This window comes from Elephas maximus, chromosome 3, assembly GCF_024166365.1.
Source record: "Elephas maximus indicus isolate mEleMax1 chromosome 3, mEleMax1 primary haplotype, whole genome shotgun sequence".
Lineage (NCBI taxonomy): Eukaryota > Metazoa > Chordata > Mammalia > Proboscidea > Elephantidae > Elephas > Elephas maximus.
This window is the reverse complement of record NC_064821.1, coordinates 85,821,976-85,840,582: the sequence shown is the minus strand read 5'-3', so window position 1 is coordinate 85,840,582 and position 18,607 is coordinate 85,821,976. Positions and strand designations below refer to the sequence as shown.

At 54.7% G+C, this 18,607-nt stretch overlaps 1 protein-coding gene across 5 annotated transcripts in view; it reads right to left on the bottom strand.

The window, feature by feature from the left end:
* The window catches only part of PTPRF (protein tyrosine phosphatase receptor type F), a 94,741-nt gene continuing 76,134 nt past the window's right edge, over positions 1–18,607 (bottom strand). For 4 of the 5 annotated variants that reach the window (XM_049879034.1, XM_049879036.1, XM_049879038.1 and 1 more), the window contains 15 exons: positions 18,311–18,526; positions 17,760–17,914; positions 15,015–15,130; positions 10,242–10,339; positions 6,957–7,080; positions 6,628–6,803; positions 5,257–5,376; positions 4,809–4,963; positions 4,447–4,732; positions 4,166–4,344; positions 3,843–3,969; positions 3,482–3,607; positions 3,064–3,218; positions 2,824–2,959; positions 2–2,377 (listed from right to left, as the gene is read on the bottom strand). In XM_049879034.1, the coding sequence (XP_049734991.1) occupies positions 2,309–2,377; positions 2,824–2,959; positions 3,064–3,218; positions 3,482–3,607; positions 3,843–3,969; positions 4,166–4,344; positions 4,447–4,732; positions 4,809–4,963; positions 5,257–5,376; positions 6,628–6,803; positions 6,957–7,080; positions 10,242–10,339; positions 15,015–15,130; positions 17,760–17,914; positions 18,311–18,526 (2,238 nt within the window). In that variant the 3' untranslated portion in view covers positions 2–2,308. Of the gene's footprint in view, positions 2,378–2,823; positions 2,960–3,063; positions 3,219–3,481; positions 3,608–3,842; positions 3,970–4,165; positions 4,345–4,446; positions 4,733–4,808; positions 4,964–5,256; positions 5,377–6,627; positions 6,804–6,956; positions 7,081–10,241; positions 10,340–15,014; positions 15,131–17,759; positions 17,915–18,310; positions 18,527–18,607 lie in introns of all 5 variants that reach the window. The other variant, XM_049879037.1, reaches the window with a different exon arrangement.

The following is an 18,607-nucleotide window of genomic DNA, read 5'->3' as shown; positions in this document are numbered from 1 at the left end:
ACAGCCATCCCTTCTTTAGAGCAGGGGCAGGGAGGAGGTGACAGGAAAGGGAGAATGAAGCTGGGGGAGGGGCACTGCCCAGACATGGCTCCATTCTGACAGTAAGTAGCCATGCCAGGAGCCTGCCCTGTCACAAACAGGACCCAAGGGCCCAAGGCAGGGAGGGGAGAGGGTCCTATAGCTTCACAGCCTCTCTCTCCTTAAAAAACCCAGTGCCAACGAGTCAATTCCAACTCATGTCGGCCCCATATGTTTGAGTAGAACTGTGCTCCATAGTGTTTTCAATGGCTGATTTTTTGGAAGTAGATCACTAGGTCTTTCTTCCAAGGTGCCTTTCAGTTAGCAGCCAAGTGCTTAACTGCCTGCACCACCAGGGACTCTCACTCTTATTTTGTTGGGTGTCATTTAGTTGATTCCGACTCATAAAGACCCCATGTGACAGAGTAGAACTGCTTCACAGGGTTTTCTTGGTTGTAATCTTTAAAGAAGCAAATTGCCAGGTCTTTCTCCCTTGGAACTGCTGGGTTCAAACCGCCAGCCTTTGGGTTAGCAGCTGAGCACTTAACTGTTGCACTACCAGGGCTCCTTACTCTCTCTTTAAGGAGCAGGAAATCCTTAGAACCAACCCATCCCTAGCTACTGACTTCTAGAGCCCAGACTGATTCAGAAAGAGCTGAGACAGAGGCCCAGTTTGTAAGAAATCTGATTATTCAAATTTATTACCATCAAGAATTATGCAATGATGCTGTAGTTTTTCTTAACAAATAGAAAACAGACTGTGTACAACAGTGAACTCTACAGCACTAGCATCCACAAGGTAAAAATGAGTGTTTCATCCAACATTACCAACCCTGGATTGTTGATCTTGACTCACCCCAGCTAGATTCGGGGATGTCTGCATCACACCCCTTGGCTACAACAGCTATGCATCCTTCCCCGCCCCCACTTACCTACCTAGATAGTGCTGCCCAGAGGAAGAGGCCCTCTCCCTGCCCCTCAGCAAGCCAAGATAATAGGGATTGATTATAGTACCATTAAGAGAAGTCCAGTAGTCTTGCCACATTGGTTTACGAGGGCATCTCAAAGGAGTGGAAAAGAGTGATTCTCAGGGGCTTTGGAAACAGCTACAAACCAGGGAGGGAAGTCATCTGGCCCCAGCTCTGAGGACAGACATGTGCTACCAGGCCCACTGGCCTGGACCGGAAGGGCTAGCCATGCCCCTGCTGGGCCCTGAGGTGCACAGGGTGTGGCACACCCCAATCTGTGCCAATTGCCTGGGCCGTGCCGCCAGGCCCTCAGCCTCCAAACACCACACCATAGTACTGCAATACTGGGGAGAAAAGCAAGGCTGTGCAGCCCTGAGGGCAGAACCCCAGCAGCTGGGGCCTCCCCAGACCCCCGTCTCAGGGGTTTGAAGCAGAGGCCAGGGGATGACTCTTTTTTTTTTTTGTATGCTTTTTGTTTTTTTTGTTGTTGTTGTTTTTGCTTTTTTTAACCTTTGCAAGCATGATGGTGATGAGGCCCACCTTGACGGGCTCCCCCAGACACCTCTCTGGTTCTGGGCTGTGAATGTCGTACACACACGAGAATAGACAACTGGGAGTGAGTGTTTCCTATGTCTTCCCCACCCACCACTGTCTGTGGGGCCTAAAAAAGGCTCTGAAAGAAAAACAAAACAAAATTAGAAAAAAAAAAAAAGTGTGTTTCCCTGCATTTGGATGAAATGGGATCTTCTCAGAAAGGCTGGAAGAGCAGTGGAACAGCGTGGCCTCCTGGGCCCACAGCAGTAGCCTCTGCTCAGGCCGCGGCCCACACCAACAGCGTCTTCTGTCCTTTACCAGTAAGGGCCGTACAAAAAGAGGATCCACAGTGAACTCAAAAAAGAAAACAAACAACAAACAAAAGCCCCAACCCCTACAGTGGCCCATTCTGCAGTTAAGGATTTGCAAAAGGAAAAATCAGAGGGAAGAGGTTGGAATTCCTCAGTCTGCCCCATCCCCACCCCATGAGAAGAAGCATGAGAAACGTGGCAGCGGAACAGAGAGCTTGAAGCAGGCTCCGGGCGGTCCGGTGGATTGTGGCGGACACAGCGCTGCCTGCTGCCTGCCGCCTGCCGCCCACTGCCCCGGGGGTTCTAGGCTCTCCATTTGGTGTGGCAATGGTCCTGAAATGCTGTGATCCCAGTGGACTGTGCTTTGCCAGCGACAGCATCCGTGCAGGAGGGCTGGACGATGGTCGGTATGGCTCAGAGGAGCTGGTCCCCTCCAGAGCCCCCAGGTGGGGGTGGCGGAGGAGAGGGGAGCAGTAGTTACGTTGCATAGTGGTCAAAGCTGCCGAGGTACTCCAGGGCCGCACGGTAGCACAGCTGGTACTGGTCCTGCCGGGATGCGGGGGTGGGGGCTGGTCAGTGTGGGCAGCACCAGTAGGCACACCCGCCCCACTCTGCGGAGGGCATCCAGAATGCAGCCAAGAGCAGGTGCTGGATCCAGACAACTACCCTGAGGGAGGCTGAAGGAACCTCAGAAGGCTCATCTCTCTTCCTTACCTTCCTAGGCCCCTGTAGCTACCTACCTTCCCTTGCCACCCCAATCACATCCATCTGTGTAATATTTTATTGTCATCTCTCCTTCCTAGCCTAGTGCCAGGCACGCCAGTCAGAACTGGTGCTCAACCCAGAGCTGCTGAATGAATGGATGCCTCTTGCTCATCTCTGCCCTGAGCACCTGTGAAATGTCAGCAGCCTGAGTGAACGCATGTCCCTACGTTTGTCTAACTGCAGCAGGCAGCCTGGGGTAGCAGAGGGCTCCAGCAAGGCCTGTGTACCTCTGTCTGCACCATGGCAGGCCGCTGTGTGCGCAGGGTCTTCACGGTCTGGAACATGTCGACCACGCCCTCGTAACGCATCCGCTCCAGGACGATGCTCAGAGTGACGAACACCCCGGTGCGGCCCACGCCAGCACTGCTCAAGGACAGGGCTGGGTCAGGAGTCCTGCCCACCTCGGGAAGTGTGTCTGCTAGCCCCTCAGGCCCAACCACTCCAGCCCGGCTTGGGGACAGCCCCACCTGCAGTGCACTGTGATGGGCCCATCCTGCCCGAACTGCTCCTTGGTTTTGTGCACCTGTCCGATGAAGTCGATGAAGCCCTCGCCTGTCTTGGGCACACCCTGCTCTGGCCAGTCTGTGAACTGGAACTGCCGGATAGTCCTTGACTGTCCATCCTGGGAGAGGTAGGTGGGAGAAAGGGTTAGGGGTAGTGCCTGAGGCTGCGCCTCACCAGGCCAGTCTGGAGTCATACAATGACTGCCACACACCCGTTGAGTTGTACACTCCAGGGCACCCGGAAAATGTGCTCATACCCCGCACCCGACTCAGGTTCCTGTGGCCTGAGCTAAGGTACCATGCAGGCAGCCCCAGGCCCAATGTGTGCTCAAGCCATTTCACACTTGGGTGTGCAAACATACACTGTCCTGCCAACACTCACCCGGGCGTCCGTGACCTTGAACTCACGCAGGATATACTGTGGCATGTTGTACTCAGCCATTGGGTCAACCACAAAGTACTGGTAGCGAGCAGAGCGCTCTGCTGGCCAGTACTGGTGGCACTTCTCCTGTGGACAGAAGGCCCGGCCACCATGTTCAGGTGTGGAGGTGGGGTGGGCTCCAGGTTTCAGAGAATTCTAGAATAGGGTGTCTCAGGTGGTGACAGTGGGGTCTGTGGCTATGCTGCTGGGAGGCTGGGAGACTAATGAAAAGGGATCTCTACCAAGGGTGGCTGGTGTTCCTCTAGGGTGGGGGCTTTCCTGGCTAATGACAGGGCCCCTCCTGGGGAGGGCGTGGGCTTACCCTGCCCATCTCCCGCAACTTGGTCAGCATGACGATGATGGTGGAATTGTGCTCCCACAGCATACGCCAGAAGTCTTCAGTGCTCTCTGCCAGAGGCCCCTGTGTGGCTATGTAGGCCTTCTGCTGTCTGGGGGTTGACACAAGACTGGACATGCTGGGGCTGCTGCTGCCCACAGTCTCTCCCCTAAGACTGCCCGATCGCCCCTCCTCCAGGAAGCCCAACTCTGGTCTTCCGAACTAGCCCGATTCCACTGACCCCCCAGCCAGCCAGGCATAGGCCTGGGTACCTATGGGGTGTGGCAGGCAGTCACAAGCATGCTGACCTGTAGCCATCCAAGAAGCTGGCATTGATGTAGTCAGAGCCCTCCACACCACGGATGGGCTGCAGACACACTCGGGTCAGCTCATATGGCATAATGTTCACTAGGCGGTTCTTGAACTTGTTGCAGGGCAGGTTGGCACTGATGAAGCGGGACGTGTGGGCCTTGGAGCTGGCCAACAGCTGGTGAGAGGGAGGGGCTGGTCAGGCCTAGCTGCCTGGGGGATCATTCCATGACCCAGTCCAGGCCCCTGGAGCCCAGCCAGGCCCTTCCCAGATCCCCACCTTGAACTCGAGCTCCATAGCAGTAACACTCTCCCCGGGAGGCACTTGGCCCAGCTTCTGGATGTGGGCATAGAGGTTGCGAGCAGGCACCTCCGTGTGCCCACACGTGGCGGCCTCCAGCAGCGCCTCGTGGATGAACACGTACTGGTCCTCTGTCTGCACCATGTAGTTCCGCTGCGATCGCATGCACGTCACATGGCCGTAGATGTCCACTGTCTTCTCATGTTTCATCCGCTCCAACATGGCGTCAATAACGATGAAGCAGCCTGTGCGGCCCACGCCCGCGCTGCAGGACACGGGCTCGGCTTGTGCACAGGTCCACCCAACCCACCCACCCCCTCTGGGAGCACTGTACCCCTCACCTGCAGTGCACCACCATGGGCCCTGCGTCTAGTGGGTTGCAGGCCTTGACCCGCCGCAGGAAGGCCAGAATGGGGGTTGGGTACTCGGGGACCCCATGGTCTGGCCAGGCCATGAACTGGAACTGGCGCAGCTCCCGCTTCTCACTGGAGCCACTCTGGGGGGAAAAGTGGAGAGAGACGGTGTAACTAGGAGCCTGTCTGCTACAGGCTAAGGCCACAATGACATGACCTCTGAGGCCAGACTCACTGCCCTCTGATGGACTCAGAAACGACATGAGGCAGCTTGAAGGAGCTTGTACCATACTTTCCACCCAAGCCAGAGGCCACCCACACTGACTCACACACCTCCAAGCCACTGATACTCCAACACACGGGGTTCCCACTTTCCACATTCAGGCCCCTGCCCTTACATGCCCAGGGTGTGAGCACTGTGCGGGGAATGGTGTACCTTGTGGAGTGCGAAAGTGCGCACGGTGTAGGTGGCTAGCTCCACTGTGTCCAGCAGGGTCACCTGAATGAGACCATAGGTCTCAGCGCCACGAACTGGCCAGTACTGATCACACTTCACCTGCAGATGGACAAGCAGGGCAGGGTTGGGGGTGATGACATTTAGAGGGTATGAAACGGCTCGGTTGGAAAGTGACCCAGGGGCAGAAGCAGGTGGGGAGGTGTAGTCTGCCTCGCTGCAAGGCCCCAGCCCTGAACTCCCAGATTCACTGTTTCCCCTCCCCTGCAACAGGCCACATCAGGTCCTTGTGCTATGTCCCCACCCCTCACCCTAGCTGGTGGAATGAGGGCCGTAATTGAAAATTATTTATTCATGACCGGATCACACCAGGCACATTTTCTGCCAAATTTACCCATAATGTTTACGCGCCATTTTCAAGCTCTGTAAATTTTACGTTCCAGTCAATGCTTTGCAGTGCAAAAACAGATAACAGCAGCTCTTTCCACTAATTAACTTAGGAGACGTGTTAGTGTCCCAGGAACACAGCAGCATCTGGGGAACATGTGAACATCCCAGGTACATGCCAGCAACTGGGGAACATATTAACATTCCTGGAAAATGACAGCATCTGGCAAATCATATTACCACCCTAGGAGTCCACTAGCATCAGGGGAACACGCTAACATCCCAGCAATACCCCAGTATCTGGGGAACATACTAATAGCGCAGAAATATTAAAGTATCTGGGGAACATGCTAAAAGCCCAGAAACATTAAAATATCTGGGGAACATGCTAGTACCCCAGGAACATTCCAGTATTTGAGGAACATGCTAACATCCCAGCAATACCTAAGTATCCAGGGAACATGCTAATAGCCCAGAAACATTAAAATTTCTGGGGAACATGCTAATACCCCAGGAACATTCCAGTATCTGAGGAATATGCTAACATCCTAGCAATACCTCAGTATCTGGGGATCATGCTAATAGCCCAGAAACATTACAATATCTGGGGAACATACTAGTACCCCAGGAACACTCCAATATCTGAGGAACACGCTAATACCCCAGGAACACGCCAGTATCTGAGAAACATGCTAATATCCCAGGAATATTCCAGTGTCTGGGGAATATGCTAATACTGCAGCAACACTCCAGCATCTGGGGAACATGCTAATACTCCAGAAATACTCCAGTATCTGAGGAACGTGGAAATAACCTAATATCTAGGGAACATACTAATACCCCTGGAAAACGGATTTGGGGGATACCCTAAGGAATCTCTTTCCCCGGGGACAGAAGAGGTGCTCAAAGTCAGCTGGAGGATGAGTATCTCCCAGCCTGCCTCCTAGCAGGGCCCTTCAGGCTTACCCGGGACTTCTCCTCCAGCCGTGTCATCATGACCACAGTGGCCGTGCGCTGTTCCCACACCATCCGCCAGAAGTCACCCATGGTCTCGGGCAGTGGCCCCTGTGTGGCAATGTAGGCATTCTGCTTGCGGTAGCCATCGATGTAGTTTGCATTGATGTAGTCACTCCCGGGGACACCTGTGGGTGAGAAGGGACATGGGAATGCATTATCCCAAGGCTCCCAGCTCAGCTAATCACCCCTCAGTACTGCCCTGGGACTTGCAGGTCTTCCCTGCAGGACAAAATGCTGCCTCAGCCAGCAAGGGGGACGAGAGCAAGGAGATGGCTCACCATCGATGGAGGTGAGGATGACTCGAGAGTGGTCGTAGGCAATGACATTTGCGTAGCGGTTTTTGGGCTTGTTCACCTCCAGGTTGGAATTCTCCCACGTGAACTGTTGTCCAGGGTCAATGGACTGCAGCGGATGAGAGGGGCAGGTGACGTGGGGTCAGAGTCACGGTCTACATACTTCCCCTGGGGGGACCCAGCCTTCCAGGCGGTGCTCACACCCTACCTTGGCCCCTCAGGCTACAGCCAGCCTGTCCCTGGTGCTGGTCAGGAGCGACCACCACCTCCCTGGCCAGTCGTGGGGCTCAGAGGCTGCCACACCTCGGACCACTGCCTATCCAGAAGGTGATGGACCATAGACTCCTTGACCATAGTACCAAATCCCCTTCCCAGTAAAGTGGTCTGGGGTGAGGCGGAGGCAGGAAAAGGTCCCTCAAGCCTTATACCCATCTAATGAAACAAAAGCATGAAACAAGGTGGAAGCAATGGCAGGCAGCTCTGCAGCCCCAGACACTGAGAAGGCTCTAGACATCATTGTTCCACCTTGCCCAGCATGCCTCTAACCTCCTTCCTGGCTGTCCCTTCTCTGTCTCCTCCCCTTTCACCCGCCCCTCCCACGCAGGACACAGAGCTCCCCCAGGGCTCATTCCAGGGCCCTCTTCTCTCCTCACTCCACAGCCTTCCCGGGGTGAGGGCGCTTGTTCTCAGGACTCTTAAATCCATATGCTGGAGCTGCCCAGAACCCAGCTGCACCCCAGAGTTCTCCGAGCTCCAGATCTGAATACCCGACAGCCACTTGGACACCTCCACCTGGAGGTCCACAGATCCTCCAATCTCAACCCTTTCAAAGATGAGTTCATCAGCTCCCCCCTCCTCTCCTGCTGGGACTCCATCTCAGTGAACCGCACCACTGTCCGTCCACCCAGAAGGCCAAGGCAGAACCTACAAGTTCTTAATAACCCCTCTGTGCCCCAGAATGTCCACAGGCCATGCACCCAGCGAGAGGGGCTTTGTCAGAGACACAAGTGAAAAAGTAGAGACCCCATCATCTCAGAACATGTGCAATGTCTGCCTCATTCACCGCTGTTTCTCAGCTCCTTGCACAGGCCCCCCCCTCAGTAGGTGACTGATGGACAGATAACTGGACACCACTCAGCTTCCCCTACCTGCTATCACTGCCTGGTCCAGGCCACCCCAACTCAGAGCTTCCATCTCCCTGCCTCTTTCCTCTTGCCCCACTTTGATCCATTCTTTGTCCGACAGCAAGAACAACCCTTCTAAAATGGAGACCTGAATATCAATTTCCTGCTTAAATGTCTTCTGTGACTCTTCATCGCCTCAGTTAAGAATAATGACAATAGCTAAGTCTTAGCAAGAACTTACTGTGTACCTGGCTCTGCTCTAAGCTTTTTGCATGTATTTCCTCATTTAATCCTCATATGAGATAGGTGCTATTGTCATCCTCATTTTACAGATGGATACAACCTAAAGTTTGCAGCATAGCACAGTGTCCTTGTATCTGGGTTCCAGTCTCATTACTTTCCAGAGGACCAGTGTCACTGACTCCATGAGACCCACCAGCACACCCCACCTCTCCTCCTGCTTCAGTGCCACCAGCCTTCTTCTTTCACGTATCGTCATAGCAGCATATTCCATGTCTACCTGTGTGTCTCCTCACCAACACGCCAGGGGTGGAGGTGACATTTGGCTCCATAACCCCAGCACCCAGCCAGCACTGGATATAACACATGGTCAATTGTGTGTGGATGACAACAGTAAAGATGATACAGCAACAGGATCTTGGCATGGGAAAGGCCACGGGAGGCCTAGGTGGTTTCTTGGAGGAAGAGGGTGCCATACGGGTAGCTCAGAGCGAAGAACTGGGTAGAATATGGAAGGGGGAATGCTGGGAATGAAGGTTGCCAGGAGCCTAGACGATGAAGCACGGTGCAGAGGCCTGCAGGCTACAGCAGTTTGTCTGAAGGATGGGCAGGCATGGTAGATAGGACTGAGTGAGTCCGGGCGGAAGATCGTGGAAGGCCTTCCCTGCCAGATGAAGAGCTGAAGGAAGGGAGCCCAACTTGCAAGCCTCATTACCCCTGTAGCACGGCCTTCTGCAAAGCAAGGCCCCGGGGGGGCTCTACAGCTGGAGGCAGCATGGTCTCCTCGTGGCAGACATGGTCATCAATTTGCCTGCCAAGCTCAATTTCCTTTTGGGCTGGAACTTACCTGGCTCATAGCCCTTCCTTGGAAGGGGAATTCTGGCTCCCAGTGATGCGTCCCCCAAACACAGCTGAGGGTGGACATTTGACTAGAAGAGGAGCAACCAACCCATCAGTCGTCCATGCACGGATTACCCACGGAGGGGAAGCCTGTGCTTCCACGGCGGTGGACAAGGCAGAGATTATCCCACATGCCCTTCTGAGAGGACGGGGTCTCTGCTTTATCACCTCCTTCTCTAACAAAGCTCTTCCTTAGCCTGGTGGGTGGCCTGGGGTTATCTGAGTCATGCTATGGGTAGGATGGAAGCCCTCAGAGCCCAGGCCGAAGAAGCACAGCTCTGAAGTTGAGCCCAGACTGGCAACAGTCAAGGCCAGAGAGGTGAGCATGTGGCAGGGCCTGAGCCTGGCCCTCCACTCATGGGGTCCCATGACTCCGCATCTCTATAATGCCTGAACTACAATCTGAGTACACAGATGAACATATGAATGTACAGGCCATAAAGCATTAGGCAGACCTGGGTTTGAGTCCTGGCTCCACCAGTCATTATCCATTTGACTTTGGGCAAATCACTTCCCTTCTCTGAGCGTCAGCCTTCTCATCTGTAAGATGGGATCATAACAGTGCCCACTTCACAGGGCTATAGGGGAGCCAGATGATGCATGCCAAGCACCTTGCTCAGTGCTGGCTGAGTCAGCTCCTGATAAATGCCAGGTATTACAGCTATTATTATTGATCTGTGTCTGTGTGTCTGTCACTCTGTGTCTGTGCCTCTGTTAACTTCTAGGCATGTGTCTGAGTGTCCAGAACCAGGGCACTGAGCCTCTCAAAACACCTCCTGAGGCGGCCACCAGAGGGTGCCCAGAGGGGCCCCACCTAGGCCCAGCACCTGAGGAGTTCAGTTCCCAGCTGGATCTGGCCACTGCTAACCCCTCCTCTTTGTGTTCTGCGGAAGCCCAGACACCCCATCAACAGCTGGGACCTGATGAGTTCCTAGACCTGAGACAAGGCAGAAGCTGGCATGGGGCTAGACCAGGCCAGGCCATTGCAGGGATGGGGACATCTCACCTCATACTCCTGGGAGAACTTGAGGCCATCGTTGGCTTTGAGGCGCTCGATGTTGTCTGCCAGGTCAGTGATGGGGATAGGTGGGTGGTCTCGCATACCTGGGGAGGGTAGGGCACACATGGACAGAGTCAGTGGGCACGGTTAGTGTGAAGCTGAAGGGGGGGTAGCAGAGCCAGCCCCAATGGATGTATGTGCACATGTGAACACGTGTGACCATGGAGCACTGGTGGCATGGAGACAGCAGCACATGCGGCAATGGGTGGCGGAGCACACAGTGGCTGGCAGGTGGGGAGCAGACAGAGGGAAGTGTGTGTGTTGTGAGCATGTGACAAGGACTAGGTCCAGGACACAGTGCTGAGTGGGGGCACCAGGGTCCGCCTGGCAGGCGTAGCTCAACAAGGGTGAGAGGCTTTTTCCCTCCCAGACCAAGGCCAGATGGGATCTGACCTCCTGTCACTCTGGGTTGGGGGGTGGTGGGCCTTTTCAGCCTGCACCCACCCACTGGCCTGGCCTGTGCGTAGCCCTCCTGCTCCTCACTGGCGCCAGTGGTCATGCTAGAGACTTGATAAAATCATGGTCCCAGGCCCTGCAGGTGTGGATGGAGTCTTCATGACAGTAGATGCCATGGCAGAGAAACAGAGAGAACAGACAGCAGAAGGGAAGTGAGAGACAGACAAGAGGACAGGAGGCACAAAGAAAGATATGTCAGGTTGAGACCGGAGGTGACAGAGGCAAAGAGACTAAGATAGGGGCCAGCAGGAGAGAAAACCGACAGGAGTGGAGGAAGCAAGATGGGGAGAAAGGAGGTCAGAGAAAGAAAACATAAGGAGACAGTGAGAAGAGGGGAGAAGACGTCAAGGACGCAGGGAGGCCGGGGGTAAAAGAAGTAGAGAAGTGGAAACAGACACAGAGGCCAAAGTATTCCCCAAACACGGGAACTTTGAAAACTAACTTGAGATATTCGGGCAACTGGGGGCACTGGAACCTGCAGAGAAAAAACAAAAACAAAACAAAATACGACGGGGCAAGAGAAGAGAGCTTGTTAACCTTTTTTGGTTATGTCACCATCAGACACAGTGTGTGTGGGGGGCGGGGGAGTTAAGCAGGGAAGAGGGCTGAGAAGGCTCAGGAGGCGCTGGCAGGAGGAAGGGGAATTATAAGGGGCCGGGGGCTACAGGGCAAGTCCTTATCCACCAGCCCTGTCTGCCTCCCAAATAACACGGCTGGACTGCTCCCCCCTCCCGCCCGGAGGGAGTGCTCCCATCCCCACCGGGCCTGTGTATGGCAGAAAATGAAGTCCAAACCAAGCCTTGTGGCCTCTGGTATCAAATCTGGCCTTGGCCATTTTAGAATGATTTGGTAAAGAGAAAGTAATTTCTTCCAAGTGGTAATTTCTTCCAAATTAATCACCATAAGGGATATACATGTGCTAACTGTACTATTCTTTTAGCTTTTCGTGGGTTTGAAAAGTTTAAGAATAAAATTTACATTATAAAAGAAAAAAATGTTTGCTCAACTTAAAAATAAGAAAGAAGCCCTCTGACTGGGAGAGCCCTGCCATGCCGACTGCCCCTCCCTCTGACCCCTCTGTCCCTGGTTCACTAAATACTCTGGTGATAGCTGGCAGGTGTGTCCTCTGCCAAGTGCTGCCGTCACCTGGGCTGTCCATGGCCACCGTGATGCCTCTCCCTGCCAGCGGCCTCTGAGTTCTTTCATCTCTGACCCTGGGCCACAGCATCCTGTCTGCCTTCCCCATTCCTCCCTTGTTCCACACGTGGCCTTTACCAGCACTGAAGGCCTGCTATCCACCATCCCTTGTTTTCCTGCCCAATCACTGCTGTCCTTCCTCCCATGTCTTCACCTCTTTCCCATCCATCCTGAACACTAGGATTTACCACCAATCCATCCAACTCTGTCTCCCCCTGCCCCCAAGCACAGAGATTCAAGGTCTTTTCCCTGGGCCCTAACGCTGCTCGGCACCCACACTCAGGCCACTGCTTTTCTCAGCTGCTTTAACCACATCTTTCTCAGCCCAGGAAAACCTGGGGCCAACAACCCCATCCACCTCCCATCCCACCCTGGCCTAGAATGCAGAGGAGAGACATCCCTACTTGTCCCCCAGCCGAGGTTCAATCACACCCTACACCCAGTTCTCTGGATCCCAGCTTCTCAGGTCATTGCTCCACCAGCCAGTATCCCCATCCCTGCACCTTGGATGCCCCCTGACCACTGTCCATAAACAATTTCCACCTTGGAAAAAAGAAAGCACCTTTCTTGATCCCTTGCTCCTCTCCCCTCTTGCTGTGCACCTGCCCGTCATGTCCGTCAGGCTCTGGCCCCTGAAAGAGGCATCACGCCTCCACCTGCCAGACGCTCTGCCCCAGACTCACCACCACTCCCTCTCCAAGGTCCTCAGCAGCCTACCACCCGCCAATGCCAATGTCCTTCTGCGGTCTCCCCGCCGTCTAAACCGCTGGCTCATGTGGCTGTCCCCTGACCTCTGCATCAGGGACTCCACCGCACTCCTCTTCTCTCTCTCCAGCTGCTCCTTCTTAATCTTCCTGACTATTCTTCATTCATTCCTCTTTAAAGTACCACCTCCTTCCCTGGCATTCCCCAGCCTCTTCTCCTCTCACCCTTGCCCCCTCCCTGGGAAAGCCCGTCTACTTTTGGGCTTTGACCACCACCTCACCACGGCGCCTCCCACACTGTGGTTTTGGCCAGGTTGTCGGTACAGACCTCCCGACCCACGGACCCCCATCTTTGCACCTCAGGACCCATGTCAGGTCCTCCCACCCCGTCACTGGGCCAGCGACCACATGGCATCCTTGTGTCCCCCTACTTCCTCACGTCCCCCTGCTGACCAAGCCTCTTTAATGTTTTGAGTCTGACCTTCCCTCCATCCCCACACTACCATCCCTGTCCAGGTTCTCGGTGGCCTTCTAAATAGTTCTCTGCCCCAATTCTTCACACAGAAACCACAGTGGTATTTCTCAAATTCTGCCCGTGTCATTCTCTTGCCAAAAACTCTTCAGTGCCTCCCTGTTACTCTCAGGATAGAGCCCAAACCCTCAGCCTGGCACACAAGGCCCTCTGTAGCTGGACCTTTGCCTAACCCTCCAGTCTCATCTCCTGCCTCTCAATATCCTTCCAGCCCCCAACTCCGATGCTACAGAAACACCAAAGTACTTGTAATCTGATGCACACGTAATGCCTCTGAGCTTCTGTACATGCTCTTTCCACCAAAGGAAGCTCCCTTTCGCCTCCTCTTTGCCTGGCCAGTGCCCACAAGGCTCAGCATCCCCTCCAGAAGAAGGCTTCTCTGCCCCCAAGTCCCCACCATCCCAGCGCTTTCACTTCTCACAGATCTGATCATGCTGGGTTGTGACTGCCGGCTAGGTCTGCCTGGCTCTTGCTCTCTTGCTCACTCTTTCTCTTAGGACGCTTGCCCTTGGAACTCAGTCACCATGTTGTGAGGAAGCTCAAACCACATGAAGAAGCTCCCAGCTGATTCTAGCATCAGCCACCAGACACGTGAATAAACAAGCCTTTAGAATTCAGGAGTTGGCAAACTTTTCCCATAAAGGACTAGACAGTCAATATTTCAGGCTTTGCAGACATAGTCTCTGTTGCATCTACGTCACCTTGCCTTCATAGCACAAAAGTAGTTATGGGGCATCATAAAAATGAATGAGCATGGCTCTGTTCCAATAAAACTTTATTTAGAAAAACAGGTGGTAGGCTATTATTTGACTCACAGGCTAGTTTGCCAACCACTGTTTTAAATGATTCTAGCCCCAAGCCTTCAAGTCTTCCAGCTGAGGGCCCAGGCATTCTAGAACAGGCACAAGCTGTTTCTGTTGTGCTCCTGTCTAAATTCCTGACACACAAAAACTGTGAGAGATCATAAATAATTATTGTTTTAAGCCACTAAGTTCTGGTGTAATTTAACATGCAGCAATAGCTACATCCACAAACTCTCTGTGTGCATGCGTTAGCTCAAGCATTCATTCAGTTGTCTGGGCATTCACTTCACGGGCATTCAGCAAGAACCTACCATGTGCAGAACACAAGGAACAGAGACATGAACAAGACACAGTTCCTGGTGCCACAGAGCTCCAAGACTACAATCGAGGACTCCCAGCCCAGTGTGAGAGGGGCCATGGTGGGAGAAGCAGAGAGGATCTGGGTGCTGAGAGGGCACCCAACCTGCCTGGGGGCTGGGGCTGTCTGGAAGCTTCTCCCAGGAGGAAAGGCCTGTGCTGTCTGCTGGGGGCAGGGGAAGCAATGACCTTTTGTGCCATGTGAGAGTGGGGCTGGGGAAGTAGGGCAGGCAACAAGCCCTGTGCTGGGGTTAGCCTCCAGGAAGGGTCAGATGTAGTAGGCATCCCACCCCACATGTGTCTGCTGGGGCAGTTCCCACTGTAAACTGCCCAAACATCATTCTTTTTCGTGTAGAGGGACCAGGTGCAGGCACAGCCAGTGCCCCCCCCCTCAACCCCCAGTCATGGAGATGTGGGCTCTGTAGGGGTCCTTGGCCTGTACTCAGAGGCCTTGAGCAAACACAAGGTGGGGCTAAGCAGCTACACCTTCCCCAGAGGCTCCAGGGCCCTGGGACACCTGTCCAACTGATATCAGTCCAAAGTGGGTAAATAAATAGAGAAGGGCCAAAAGGAGGAAAAAGAGCAAGAAATGGGGGCTTAAAACCCAGGCCCTCAGTAGAGACTCCAGTGGCCTGGACTGGGAGCCAGCAAGCTGTGGGAGCTGCCCTACCTGGAGTCTGGTAGTTGAGCCTCCGCATCTCCACGGGGTCAGAGGAGTGGGCCAACAAGGAGTCCTTCAGCCCAATGGACTGCTCGTCCTTTGAGGATGGGGAGTGGGTCCTTTTCCTACAGAGACAGAAGGGAGGTTGGTGAGAACCTAAGGTTCAGGCGGAGAAGAGTGATGCATGGAATATCTATCACAGACCGCCCTGTCCATGGCTCTACCCCCCACCCCACCTCACCCTGGGGTCTCGGAGCACGGGGGAGCCAGGGGCAGAGCAGCCTCAACGTGAAAGAACACAGGGGAGGGGTAGGGTGGAGAGACAGCAGGGGTGTGGTGTGGACAAGGGATGGTGTAGCGAGGGAGGAAGGGGATGCAGAGGCTGGGCTCCTTCAGAGAGAAGGCAGATCACTGCTGGGCAGTGGCTGCTGTCCTGGAGGCCACCACAGCAGAGGCGGCAGGAGCCACCAGGAGTAAACATGCAAATGACACATAAAATACACAAACACCACAGGGGTCTGGGCCCCAGCTGTCTGGCCACCAGGGTTTCAGGGTAAATGCCCAGAGCAGCAGGGGAGGGACAGGGAAGGCATCACCCTAGCCGGCAGAGTCCTCCTTCACTGGCCTCAGCTCCTCTGTCTAGAGCAGAGCATCAGAGACAGACCATGAGGCCCAGCTGCTGACAGAAACCGTGGCCCCTTCTGGTCTGCACACGTGTTTGGGGAGAGTGAGCTTGTGCGAATGTGCGTGAGTGTGTACATTAGGCATGCTTCCCCACTGCTCTGCAGTGAGGCTCTTTGCAAATACACACGACAATGTCTCTGCAGCACTGAGGTTAAGTTCTGAGAGAACATGGAGCTGATGAGGGTCCTGGGGAGCCCAGTTAGCCTGTGTCCTATGGGAAGCATCTGAAGTCTGCATTATGCCTGTGCAACCGAGAAGGAACATCGCCTATGGGGAGCACAGAGTCAAACTGGAGAGACCAGTGAGGACTTGGTCCCAACCTGGGATCCAGCTGCACTGTCTGGACCATTTGCTGCTTAAAACCATAGGCCAGGCTTCCGATAAAAGCGCCATCCCTCCCCGCAGAGTGCCCAAAATGTGCAGAGGGAGAAGTGAAGCGGGGGGACGTGTGATGAGAGAAGGAATGACTCCTACCTTTCTTGTTTACTAGGTCCCGAAAGACAAGCAAGGACAGAAGAAAGGAACGGTCATTGTTTCCGCCAAACGCTCAGGCCCTCTCATGACATGGGGACATTGAGGACCCATATATGGCACCAAATGACATTCACAGGGAGAGGGGGTTCACCTCCCCTAGACACCAAGATCCAGAGGGAACTGGGAAGGAAGATTGAGTGTGTGGGACATTCCTCAGGGCCCCACTCACAGGCCTTCATGCCTGGGCCCAGGGAGAACCCTTCCCTAGGAGGAGGGAGCTAACTTTTCAGAAAAGAGGCACTAGGTTCAGGGCAGGGACTGGAGAGTGCTGGGGCACAGGATACAGGAATTCATACGTGGAGATGCACTCAGACAAACAAACCAACACACATCCATCTTACAAGCGTCCACTAGCATGTCTGGGAGCTCAGCCTCATGCTGGGGGCTGGAGACAGCAGACTCCTACGCAGAACCCGAGATGTTTCTGTGAAGCATCCCAGGGGCAGACGGAGGACAGGATGGGGAGGGTGTGGGCTGCTGAAAGCCTCGTGGGGCATCAGAAACTGGAGCTTAGTCTTGAAGGATGAGATGGCAGATACCAGGTGGGCAGGGACAGGGTGAGCTACAGAGCTGGAGGGTATAGCCTGAACTCCCGGAAACTACATGTAGTGCAGTGTGGTGACGCTGGGTGGTGGCAGGGCCACACTGCCCAGGCCCTTGATGGCTGAAGAGATCAAGCTGTATCTTGGGAGCCACCAAAAGGTTTAGCTGAGAGTGCCAAGGTTAAATCTTCTGAAAATACCTTTCAGGCTGGGAGGTGGATGGATAGACTCCAAGGGCAGGTCGCTTCAGCTACCCGAGAGAGAAGATAGACTTAATGCAGCCAGGTCCCCAGCTATGCCCTGCATAGGCATGACCTTGTGGGGAGCGTATTTCAGTAACAGTTAGCCTGGGACTCACAGAAGACTGGATGTAGAGGGAGAGGGAGGGGGAAGGGAAGGGTGACACTGAGATTTCTGGTTGGTTACTTGGCAGATGGGGTCCCATCCACTGTGAGGACGAGTGGGGAGAGCAGGGTTGCGGGGAGGGTGATGGTTCAGCGTTAAAGACACATGGAGTCTGAGGCAACTGTTGTCACAGCAGGTGCTCAGTGAACATCAGCTAAGTGAGTGTCTGTGGGCAGGTGGGTAGGGCTGCATCTGGACCTCCGTGGGAGTCATCTAGGAATGGCGGCAGAGTAAGGTGCTTAAGGTAGGAGACCAGGGGATGGTGTCTTAGAGCTGAAGAGGAAGACAGACACACTCACATCCACTGAAACACAGACAGACACGCCCAGGACATGCATGGAACAGCCCTCCGTGAAGCTCCTCCACACATCCAGGTGAGCACACACAGAGGGTGTCCCACCCAAACAGACGCGTGTGTGCGGGCACAGGTACACAAACACACGTGCATGTGCATACACTGCTTCTGCTCCTCCTGGCTTCCCACTGCACCTGGGGCCGGGCCAGGCCAGTGTGGCCGCCTCTTCTCTGCATGCACTGTGCCCAGGGAGGGGCAGGTGGCGTTCCAGGGAGCCCTGGGCACATGACTCACCTCTTGAACAGGAGAATGGCGATGACGATGAGGATGATGAGGATGACCGCCAGGACTGGGCCTGTCACCCACAGCATCTCGGGCTCCTCCTGCTGCTGGGCTGGTGTCACCTGGACCACGATCTCATCCGAGTAGGGGCTGGAGGCATAGCGCTTCTGTGGCCCAGCGGAGGAACAGTGTGGGCTGCGAGCTCAGTGTGAGAACTCCCCTTCCCCCTGCCTTCCAACCTGGGAAATACCTCTGCGACAGGGTGATGCCTAGTCTCCTGGATCCTAAGAAACTAACCTGCACCTGGTCAGTTGGTCTGGGTCCCAGGAGCTAGATTAGGACTGGCCTCCTGGGTCCTGGGGTTTTGGGATCCTTAGTGCAAGTCTGGGATCTCTGGGGCTGACCCGGGCCTGGGGTCTCAGAATGTTTGAGACTGGCCTAGGTGTGGGGTCAGGCCTGGAACCTTGAAGTTGCTGGACTAACTGGACCTAGAGCATCAGGTCCCTGTGCTGATCTGGGCCTGGGGTCTTAGGGTGCTGACCACCAAGCCAGCTCAGGCAGACCTGGTCCACGGGCTCCTTCAGGGAGGCGAGCACAAAGCACTGATAGCTCAGATCTGGAGACAGGGGCCGGTTGTAGAAGCCTCGGTAGCTTTTCTTGTCCCCCAGGGTGAAGGTCTCAGGGAGCACGTCAACCTGAGCGGCCACATATGGCTTCAGTTGCTCTGCCTGCCTCCGCCGCCGCCGCTCCCCACCGCCCTGCTCAATGGCCTCCAGAAGCTGCAGAGCAGAGCACAGGAGTCAGTGCTGGCCTCCAGGGCCCGTGGTCTGGGACATCAGCTTTCTGAGCCAAGATGCACG